This window comes from Pyxicephalus adspersus, chromosome 6 (assembly GCF_032062135.1).
Source record: "Pyxicephalus adspersus chromosome 6, UCB_Pads_2.0, whole genome shotgun sequence".
NCBI classification, from domain to species: domain Eukaryota; kingdom Metazoa; phylum Chordata; class Amphibia; order Anura; family Pyxicephalidae; genus Pyxicephalus; species Pyxicephalus adspersus.
In genome coordinates this window covers 15265893-15277655 of record NC_092863.1, presented here as the reverse complement: position 1 = coordinate 15277655, position 11763 = coordinate 15265893, and the positions used below count along the sequence as shown (strand labels likewise).

Genomic DNA, 11763 nt, shown 5'->3' with positions numbered 1-11763 from the left:
CCATGAAAATGCTGCCTTTCCATCTTTTCTTTCTTTTATTTTTTTTTTCTTTAATAATTATCAGTTAAGTGTTTTCAGGGCTCTGTTCCAAGCATGATTCCCTAAATCCAATCCTGACAATCAGTCTTTGGTTTTGCTGGAAGTGTTCCCCGGTAGGGAGGAGGAGGCTGTATGCAGCCAGTGGGAGGACAGCAGAGGGGATGGTTCTCTTTAAACAGAAGGGGATGGCTTGTCAAGGCTTTAGGGGCAGGTGTAGCTGAATTGTAGAGCTGCATTCTGCATCTGACTGTCACTAGTACACAAGCCATTATCATCAGCTCAATGGGACCAAGAGGAATGGAGACAACCCTTGTACTTCTTCTATGCAGCATAGTAAGTGGACCCATTTTATCTCATCCATAATCCTCCTGCTCATCTGCATTATGGATTTTTAGAATGCTGTGATCTCATGGCATGCTTATTGTAAAAAACATAGCAATTATTTAAAATTTTGGCGTGTCCCTCTATTATATGACAGCAATTATTTTTTGCCTATGGGTGCATTTGACGTTTCGCAAATTTGAAGCTTTTCTCCAACTCATTTTCTCCACCACATGCTGTATATAGATTTTATGTGTTTATGTTGATGGTGCATTGTGTGCCCTATACTATCTGCAATCTCTAAGGGTTTGGCTTTGCGGATAATGCAGTAGGGATCATTACCTTTTTGTGTGAATGCTGAACATACTCAGATTTCAGTAGGAGCTGCACAATGCCCTTCAGTGCACAGGCTAGTCCCAAAGCCTTCACCCCCTCCTCCATGTACAGATCCATTAATGCAATATATCAGCTGGCTAGTTGGTGTATGGAAACTGTCATTCTGCTCCTCCTCTTGCCTCTGGCTTCTCTCTCCTAGTTCCCTATTTGCATGTCCTGTTTTATGACATTTCATTTGTAACTTCCATAAGTCAGTATAAGATCTGACGTCCAGTATGGAAAGTTTTAAAGTTGACCTAATAGTTGGAAATCCCAGGGTGGTTCTGTAAAGTTTGGTACTTTTTGGATGTGATTGAGTTGGGGCTGATAAGTGGAATCATCTCTTATTGAGTTCCCAATTCCGCCCACTTGCCATGGACTGTGCTGAGAGGGTCTCGCTTTTCCAGTTGGATGTTAACTTTAATTTCTTGTGAATAAAGTCCCTGAGAGTTTCAAAAAGCTAGGAGGTGATTCAGATCAGTGTTATCTATGCAAAACCAATTTATCATTTTTGAATGGTATAGTCCTTTAAGGAAAACCGTTTTCATGGTTTTAAAAGATAAGTTATACAGGGCGGTCATCTTTATCCTTCCTGCACTACTTGGGACAATCATGTGCCTATTACTTGTGCCTGGTTAACACTATGGAGTATATTCTTAAACAGAGAATTTGACAATCATTGAAACATTTCTTCTTGGAATTCTCCAGGTCTATGTGTTTCAATGGCAGTAACTGATTCTTCACCAGTGAATGTTTCAATGCATGTCAGATTCTCAGTTTATAAACTGACCCCTACAATTCTAAGGATAAGGATGACAGCTTTGGGGAATATACTTCAATTAAATACCCCCCCCCCCTCCCACTATGTTTCTCTTCTGAGAGCCATTGTACAGTATGTGAAATTCCCACTGCATGGGAAACAAACTTTAGTAAGGGGTTCTGTCCAATATGGAACATAATCTCATTTCAAGACTTCAAAAAAAGTTTGAGATTCTTTTTATATCTTCTAAGCAAGTTGCTAGGTGTATCTGCCATTCTTACAATCTAATTCTGGACAGAATGAATGAATAAATGGAGTTGAATGGTGTATGATACCTAAGGATGCCTTTCCTGATCTTATAAGGGAATCTGACAAAACCCTATTTTTCCATGTCCATGTGTTTTCAATGGCAGTGATTCATCCTCCACCAGAGAACATTTGGTGAATGTCAGAATCACTGCTTTATAAATAGACCCAATAGTCTTTCCTTTTCATATTAATAATATTATTGTAGTATTACATTGACAACTTGTCCAAGTTATGCTGGCCAGGCAGGTAAGTTACCCGCTAAGTGGCAACCCTAATGGTACCACTGTCTATTCCTTGATATTTAATTACATTCTTAAGTTAGAACGTCTGCTTTGATTGGTAGTTATTTGAGCGTCAGTTGTTTTCAATTATTCATTGATATCTCAATCATTTTATTTGATTTCTTTTTTTATAAATAACATTCTCAGTATTATCCCATTTAATATTTTCTGTTATTATCATGTTGCAAACTTTAGCCTTGCCCCTATAGTTCTCCAGTTGTTGCAGGCTGTGAATGAGTTTGTATTATTCTCTGGACTTGCAAAGTTTCAGTGTGGATTCAGACAGTGTATTTTGTACGGTACTGGGATTGGAAATAAGGGGAATCTTGAATGAACACGATTTGGGAGGGGATATTGTGAAAGGCTGCTATTAGGGATCTGATGGAGCCAGGAGAGATGAAAGGAGGATTTGTGTTTATGAATTAGGGAGAAGTATTATGAATGGATCAGTCAGCACTAGTGGGTGGAAATGGGAGGACGGTTAGGTGGGCTTATGTTTTTGGGAGGTAACGCTTGATTTCTGAGCTTTCCTGTGTTGATCGGTGAAAGATTAAGTACTGGAAATGCTGTAAGTTTGCTTTTACGAGTTGTAATGAGCTGGTAGTGATGAATAAATATTTATCTGTCCTTTCATTGTAATACAAACTGAAGAGATTTATGATCCGATTGTATGGTGTATGGCAGGCTTAAGAAGTCTGACAATGATGTGCAGCCTTGGTCATTTAAGTTATACATAGATGCTAGATCTGTGATCATCCCAGGCATCAATTTACTGTCTGCACAGCTGTACCCCAACATTATCTGGGGATTTCTTCTGCCAGATCACTAAATTTCCAACAGGAATGACTACTCTTGCTTTTCTATTGGGGAGGACCATTCTAGTGCACACAGCTCATCCTACCCCTGCCCATTCCAAAAAACAGTTCTGTTCTGGGATCATTCATTCTGCAGTTCCTAGAAATTATCACTAACGGGGCAGGAGTGCATATAAGGAGGTGCAAAGTGTGCAAGGACCCCGGACCTTCCTTGGCCAACAAGGGCACCCCCAGTAATAGCTCTGTCTCTGACTTAGGTCAGTTCTGCGCAGGGGCCCACTGTTAGCTATGTCTGCCACTGGGTTTGGGCCATAATAAAAAGCAGTATAAAAAGTCAATCAGTTTTTCTACTGACACAAAGCATACTGATAGGAGCATAAAACTGAGTGATAGAGGGATAAGCTTGCCATTATGCTGCGTCTTCTTTCAGTGATTTGAGTTACCAGAGGTATAAGCTTGTCACTACGCTGCGTCTTCTTTCAGTATCCAATAGTAGGCTGGTTCAGGACATCCTGGGTTCATAGGAAGTGGGTTGACTGATGCTGGGCATTATACTGAGGACATCTAGTGGCAGAAAATAAAATACTGCATAATCAATTTCTTGATTGATAGTGAATATTTTAGCTCTGTTATTTCATCTTTTGTTATATTTTGTTTGAAGTTATGATGAAAATTAGGCTTTAACCAATCACAGAAGGTGATGTTATTATTTTCATGCTTTTCAATTTATGTCAGCAAAAGGAATTGTTCCCTATGATGGTTCTTACACTCTGCATTAAATAGTTACAATGAAAATGAATGACAGCAGTGGATGAGCCAACATACAGCTGGGATACCAAATGGGCTTTTTAAAAATTAGTCATTATTATTAAATAGGATTTATATGGTGCCAACATTTTAGGCAGCGCTGTACATTAAATAGGGATAATGGGTATTCTTGATACACATAACTATATTATTTGACATTGTTTGTGCTATCAGGACATTGTTAAATGTTGTAGTATTAGACTAGAAGGGAATTCTGTTAGTATGTATGTGCACAGTTATATTTAATACAATGAGATAAACTTCATGATCATGCAGTTGAGATTCCTCCCATCACATTGGCAGCAAAGCAGGGAATCTCAGTTTGGCGTGATTTCATTTCCCTAAACCGTATATAACTTACTAAAAAAGTACATATTGTACCAGCCTTTCTCAACCAAGGTTCCTCCAGCGGTTGCAAGAGATTTCTTGACCTTTGGTTAGATTATCTCCAACTAGATGGTACTTGCCTAGTTCTAGCGCCAATGATACTTGGCGGAGCCAGCTGCAAGACATCAATGATTGGTTTAGCTGTCTGTATAGGTGGAATTCTGGCCACCATTGTAAGGAGGGGCATTCGTCCCAATGACCACTAATGTAGGAGAATTTCTCCCCACTGACACCCAATGAATTGGTTTTAGCAGAAGTTCCGTGAGAGCTAAAAAATATTTATTTAGATAAGAAGGTTGAGAAAGACTAGATTATACTGCTAAATGACAGACGCCTGATCCTGACATTTTACATGCCTTTATCATGTTTCAGGTATCCTTACATTCATCATTCATTGTGTTTTGTGATTCTTTTCAAAATCTTTTCATGTCCACGGGTGCCCTGCAGACATGGTTGGCTGCCATCTGTCATTGTTAAGGAACTAAAACTGAATTACTTCTGTATACACCTAAAAAGTTATCATAGGGGGGTCTTTACGTACCTCCCTTGTTCATCACCATATTATAAACAGTAGCAACCAGCCATGTATTCAGGTTGATAAGATATCAGTCAGTGCCTTTGATTGGTCAGATCATGCCTAAATTTCTTCTTGTCCTCCATGTGCCAAAAAATGAAGCCATGTATGGATTATAGAAGAAACAGTGAGGGTATAGAAACAAAGTTTAATAAGGAGTCTTAAACACAGCATGAGTCACATACAGAAAGAATTAGTAATAACATTCACTAATATGTGTATTGGGTTACACAGCGACTATCGTAACTAAATATATTAAGATAAAGCTTTGATCACAGGGATGCCATATGTACAGCAGATTTCCTGTCCGTAACCTTAGGCCAACCGCAGGAGTAGATGAGAGATGAGAGCTCTTTACCCCATTACCCAAACCAGCAATAACTTTTGTTCTGCAGGGGAAAATTTTTAATTTCATCATAGGAGTGATTGCAATCTTTACTATGGACAAAGCCGGCTGATCTCAATGTGGTTAAAGTTATTTTACCATGCCCTACTCAGACATTCTTTTTGTGTCTGAACTGTTTTTGATTACCCATACAAGTCAAAGTGATGGAAAGAAAAACTAGAAGCAGCTCTGAAGCAGCTTAGTGCAACTGAGAAGCAGCTTGAAGCAAAACAAGCTAAATGAAATTTAACTAGAAGCAACTCAAGGCAACACAACACGACATTTAAGCTAGCTCGAAGTCAAACTCCCAAGCATATTGAAGAAAGACATTGCAGTCTTTTCTCTAATCTTTCTAATTTTCCTGGATGTCTCTTACAGGTTTTCCTGAAACTTTACAGTCTCTCCAGAGGTTGCTAGAAGACACTTAAGCAGTAATCAGTATTTGATTGTTCTCCCATTATACTGGCATCCAATACAACTGGCACATCCACTTCCATTGGCACTGGCATCCAATGCAACTGGTCATGTCCACACTGATCACCAATGTGAGGGCACTAATCAATATAAAAGGACACTACACTTTTACTGACTTCTACACTGATCACCATTATAAAGGATCTTTCCCCACTTACCACCATTATAAGTACCCATTTATCCCATTAAGCATTAATTAAAGGCAACACTACACTTAATTTAAAAAATATTACCATCTAGAGCAGAGAAGCGTAAAACAATCAGCCTTGGGTCTCTAATACTGTTTTTTATTCTTCTATTAAAAACATTCTACTACTGTTAGATCGTGTTACCATTACCTCTAGAAAAAAGTGGGGATCTCCAGTATGGTTGCAAAAGATTGTCTAAAAGAACATTGCTACCTATTATGGAAAGTGAAAATTTTGGTGTTGGACCTTTAGCCAAAAATTTTAAATGCACATGTTTAGTTGGCAAAGTATCCTGATACTTCCTTGGATGCTACGGGCATTTTATTGATCGAACCCTCCATAAATTTTATATTCTGATCTGATAGGTGGGGTAGTCTTTATTTACCTTGCAGGATCCAAGTCATGGTTAGTTATATTGGTAAGCGGACCTGTCAGCATCTTTCTGCGGCTGACATATCAGTCATGGGTGGATTGACTCTTTATATCTGCAGAAAGTTGATGGTTTGTTTGTACAACCGAGTGCCAGATTAACACGTCAAGTACTATAATCTCTGTGATTTTAGACACAAGCTTTGGACCGAGTCCTGACCAGAAATATGCTGCTTTAATCTTGGCAAGTATTTCAATAATGTATTAGTGAAATGACATGTGCTAGACTTGCAGAATGTTCTAAGGTTATTTAAAGAATGTAAAACAACAATTATTGTGTTTATAGGTCACTTGACATTAGTTGTCTTAATTATCAGTAAAAACAGAAGTGGTTTTGACAGGAGACTTTCCAAAACAGGTGTAATATAATACTTACGTAAGCTAACTACTGACGTATTTGTAGAAAGACATCAGCATCCAACCAGGACACTTTACTTATCTTTGATGGTCATTAATTACGTCTGATGAACAGTACAACGCCTGGAACACCTGGCAAAAGACCGGGCTGCCTACAGATACACCTTGATTGTTTTTTTAAGTTTAAGAGATTTTCCAATTTGTTAGCAAAAATCCAAGAAGGAAGGGTCTATTAACTGGCAAGAAAACTCCTTGTCTTGCCCTGCCCCTTCTCCCTATGTTCAAGATGTCATACAAGGAAAGCTAACCTTACGTTATTTAGCATTCTATAAACTTGAATACCCCTACACTGAGCCAAGCTTCTTAATTTGCCCCAACAACATGCTTACAAAGATCCTATTAGGGCTCTAAACAGATTATAAAGCCAGTTTTCCTCAATATATGGGGTCATATACTCACATCTCTAAAGGTCCATACCTTCTATATTCCCTGCATTCCAAATTTGCAACCTTCACCAATCTCTACTTCCAGAAGTATCGAATGCCTCCATCGCATGCTGTGGTTCAATTCTCCAACCCCTACATCATTAAAGGAAACAGAAGTGATAAAAAAGTTGGTGGAAGAAACCACAGTTTTTCGGAGGGGACAGGCAACCATTACTACCCAAAGTGTTGAATGCTGACACTCCTAAGTGACTGGCAGAGGCATGCAGATCAGAATGGAGATAAAGTAGAAGACACGGGCCCCCGGAGAAGTTAATATACAACCTGTATTATTTCAGAGATATGTTTTGTTGTTTAGACACCTGACAGACTGTTTTTTATGAAATATGGAAGGAAGTAACCACATATCCAAACTGAAATACAATGGTGGAGAATCTGGGATGGGTGGTGTTTCCCCAGCCATTGTTCTTTTTGAGACATCTACCAGCTAGGCTACTTGTGTATCACTTTACAATTTAGAACTTTTTAATTTACAATATACTACCTGATTCTTTGGACAGATACGCATGTCGGATAATTGCAGAAGCTTGCATGACTGTTTTTGGCATCCCCAGCACATCTGAACTTTCACTTTTCCCAGCTAAAACATTAAAAAAGGTAGAACAACATTCCTAAAGGCTGGTAACTACTCCACCCACAACCACACACAGACCTGTCATACTGTACACACAATAAAGACATGTACAATAAAAATAACAAAGTAACAAAGATCTCATGTATTCTAAATAAACATACCTATGTCAAAGAACCAGAAGACCTAAACACAGACACGCATAGTAGAGATCTAAATAACCTTACTTCACTTTTATGGATTCCACCATCAGTTTTTAAAATATGCTGCTGAATTTAATGGCATCAAATACAATGTCAGACACATCCTGAGTAGGACCCGACAACGAGAAAAACAAGGGGGCCCCATGTCTCTGAAAGTGAAACGAATTTGGAAATTTTGGCAAAGGTTGCCTTTGCATTGAAGTCAATATGGAGGGAAAAAAATGAAGATGGCTTTTGGTGGTTGTTAAGAGTACAATGGCTCATGAGAATTACTGAGATTTCTTTAAATTATCTTGAACCTAATTTGTCTCCTTTCTGTTTTTTAACCCTATACTTATTATAGGTTTTTGTTTTATATCTATTTATGTCTATATCTAGGTTTTTATTTTATCTTTTATTAATCTGTTTTATGTGGGGTCTTTGGATGTAATATTCAAAATGAGAACTTTAAGAATTGGGACCTTCTTGCCCCTGCTAATGATCCCCCCAGTGATTCACCCAAGAGCTGGGGTTGAGTTGGTCATATGCTGTCACATTTTTTCCGGTAGTTCTCAAGTCAGTAAAAAATTCTAATAATGAATGGGTTAGCAAACAAGCATTAGGAAACTCTGATAAAAGTCCACTGCTTATTACTGTCCTATTAAAGGATTTCAAGGACCTTTGCACACAAAGTCAATGTGGAGGCTCTAGATTAGAGATGAACAAATATCCACACAAACTGCCAAATCCAGAAACGCAGAGATGAATCAAGCTTAATAATTCGCCTTCATCAGCATGTACGCATATTTGAAAATGGCAGAAATTCAACCATGAATGCAAAGAAGAGTCAGCAAAACCATTTACTTTTGGATTTTCAGATTCGGCAAATGGTTTACAAATTGATTTGCTTATCAGCCTGATACACCTGGGAAATGATGACGCTAAAGGTGATGTGCATTGACATCAATGTGAACTTAATGATAAGAAGCTTTGGTTGCCTGGTTTTGGCCAGTAAAAGCAAGGTTCCTAATTGGGAGTATTACCAATAAATGGATCATTGCTGATGTGGAGGGGAGAGGACAAAAAGGAGCATAGGCACTCCGAGGTGTTTATTAGGCACAGGGGGATTTTAATTGTTTTTTCCCTATATTTTTTTTTCCCTATATATTTTTCCCGAGATATTTTTTTTTCTATGGTCTTTTTTTAACCCAAAGTGAAAGGTCACTGGGGCCACCAGTTCATGCAACCCTATCACTACTGGTCCTATCACTACTGGTACATTGCCTTGCACACACACACAGTGCACACACAGTGCACACCTATACACACACTCAGGTGACCAGATCTCAGGAGTCACACCCGCAAGAAAAGGTAATTCCTTGAGCAGGTCCGGAGCTGAATCCTAATGATTCATCCTAGTTCAGTTAAAGCAAAGGCAAGTCATCACATTCTTTAAAAATCTTTGACAGTGTTCATTTGCATGCCTGTTCGTGTGTTTAATTGTGCTATCGTATGTGTTTTTGCATGTTTACACAGGCTTGTTTGTGTGTATCCTTTTTTTGTAGCAATGTATTCAGTCCTGTTCGGGATTTTATTTTTACTAGGTTCCTGTTCAGATCAGAGCAATGTTCATGGGTATAATCTACATAGAAATAGTTCTTCATTGACCTAGTGAATGGATCCAATAATACACACACCATGCGATGTACTCTACATTGATGCCCTCGGAGCTGTGCCATTCTAACCTGCACTGTATATGTGTTGGCATGCAATATACTATTAGCAAAAAAGCCTGTATACACACAATATTGGCATATAACAATGCAATATTTCCACATTTTGTCATGCCATGTGGATAAAAGGGACTTTTTTTTAGCTTAACTTATATGATGCCACACAACTGATCAAGAGACATGAAGAATTTAAGCATAAATAGTGATATTTTAAATATAATGTTAAGCTCTATAACTCCTTTATGGTAGAATTTTACAATAATCATTTAGAAAAAAGTTATTTTTATATAACGCATAACAAATAAGTAGTACACCAAGAAAGTCATGTTTTTTCATGCTTTCTGGAGACATTTCACACTTTATTATACATGTGTTAATGCAATGGAACGATTTGAATAGGTCCCAATATGATGCCTGGTATCTGTTGTAAAGGCATAGGTGACGTTAATTGATTATTTAATAATTACCATTTTATCCTTCTAGAAAGGACACCTTCTGCTAAGGAATGCTCCTTTTACCCATTGTAGCAAGTTGAGAGGTATAACTTTGTAAAAAGTAGCAAAAGCATGGTTTCCAAGCTGGATGCTGAGATCCCTGAGTTGAGAGGCTATTAGGGACTTGGAAAAGTTTGGAAATAATGTGTGCAGGTATCTACTGCATTTTGCCAAATCTTGGGGATCAGCACATCTTTAATTCGGAGTGATTGGTAAGGACAATAATTAGTATACACCTGGAGTGAATGATACATTAGGTGGCAGGACGGGACACAATATATAGCATGGAGTGAATGGTATCTGGAGGATGTAGACAAAGCTCCCAACTGTTCCCCATTTGGAGGCACCCATCAGCATCAAAGAGGACCATACTCTATGTTCGGGATTGATACCTAAGGACAGAAGATAAGCCAATCACTAGAGACATCCATACGTTTTATTTCCAGTTACACAGGACTGAATTTTTGCTTATTCTTTTTCCTGTCTTTTTGTCTGTTTGTATACAACGATTAGACAGCAGAATTCTGGAGCCAGCCAATCTGATCCGATTGCCAGCAGGCTAGCAGCCAAGGAAGATGCATCTTTTGAAGTCAATACAAATGGCTGTAAAGAGTTAGCTGCCAACACTAATGACTTTAGGAGCTTTTCTTACCTGGCTGCTGAAATCCACCAAAATCTCCCGAGCAGGCTCAGACCTTCCACTTGTCTCTAGCTAATCTCGTGTGAGCTTAAGTCTAAACTCCAGGCAAATTACTAAGTGAATAAATGAAATGTTAAATATTGTACTGGCAAAGGTATTGGATTTTTGTCTATTCCATAACACGCGAAGTATAGTAATGTCCTCTCTCCACCCAAAGTCTTCTGATTGGACAATGAAAAACCAGCAGCAGCCTGAGGAGTTCATCCCTCTGCTCATTCTTTCCTCCTATCAGCACATTCAGCACCACACCTTACTGGCTTTTAGTCCTCCAATAATAATAATAATAATTTATAGAGAAAAACAAGAGCCTATTACTAGGAAAATTCAGTTATGTTCTCAAAGGATACAGAGCTACACATGTTGTGTATTTTATCTGCCTGGAGTTCAGCTTTAATAACTAAGGTGAAACCTTGATCTTTTCAATCGACCCCTTGTGTACCCCACATGTGATTATTTTAAGTGAACACAGGTTGTTATTATTATTAACCTTTATTTATAAAGCACCGACATATTATGTAGCGCTGTACAAAAAATAGGATTTGCAGGTGAGGAACCTGTATACAAATCAGGCACAAACTTTATATTCTCAATAAAGATCAGTATTTCCGTGCCAGCTCCAGATTTGTAAGTCAGCATGTGAGGGAAATGCTATAGCGGAGGGTGTGAAGAAGACAGGTACATGAGCCGCTGCAGGCGCTGTGTGTTTACCAAGAACCTTCAGTAATACGTAGTAAACGTGCACCTGCAGGTTGTCAACGTCACTTTGTTCTGTCAGTTAGGAAAGAGCCAAAAGCAGCTGTTTGAAGCTCTGAAAGAATGCAAACAATCTGAGGGAGGGACAGCGTGATACTTTGCACTCAGGGATAGGGTTGGAGATTTTGCAAGCCATACCTGTGTATGGAAAAGTGTTGCCCAGGTGTGAATTATACATATAAAGGACGCGAAAGGCAGTTAAATACAAACTGGTTTCATTGCAGCTTCACTGTCGCCGACATATACCAGAGTGCTGTATACAGAATTTATTAGCTACATGGAGCTTATAGACCAGGTTGTAGGACATGCATACAGGGCCTCTTCTC

General features: G+C 38.6%; 1 protein-coding gene across 1 annotated transcript in view; it reads left to right on the top strand.

Moving 5' to 3' along the window:
* The first annotated feature begins 256 nt into the window (after positions 1-256).
* NGFR (nerve growth factor receptor) overlaps positions 257-11763 on the top strand; it is a 54509-nt gene continuing 43002 nt past the window's right edge. Inside the window, exon 1 of the mRNA XM_072414739.1 lies at positions 257-372. Within this exon, the coding sequence (XP_072270840.1) occupies positions 322-372 (51 nt within the window). The 5' untranslated portion in view covers positions 257-321. The remainder of the gene's footprint in view (positions 373-11763) is intronic.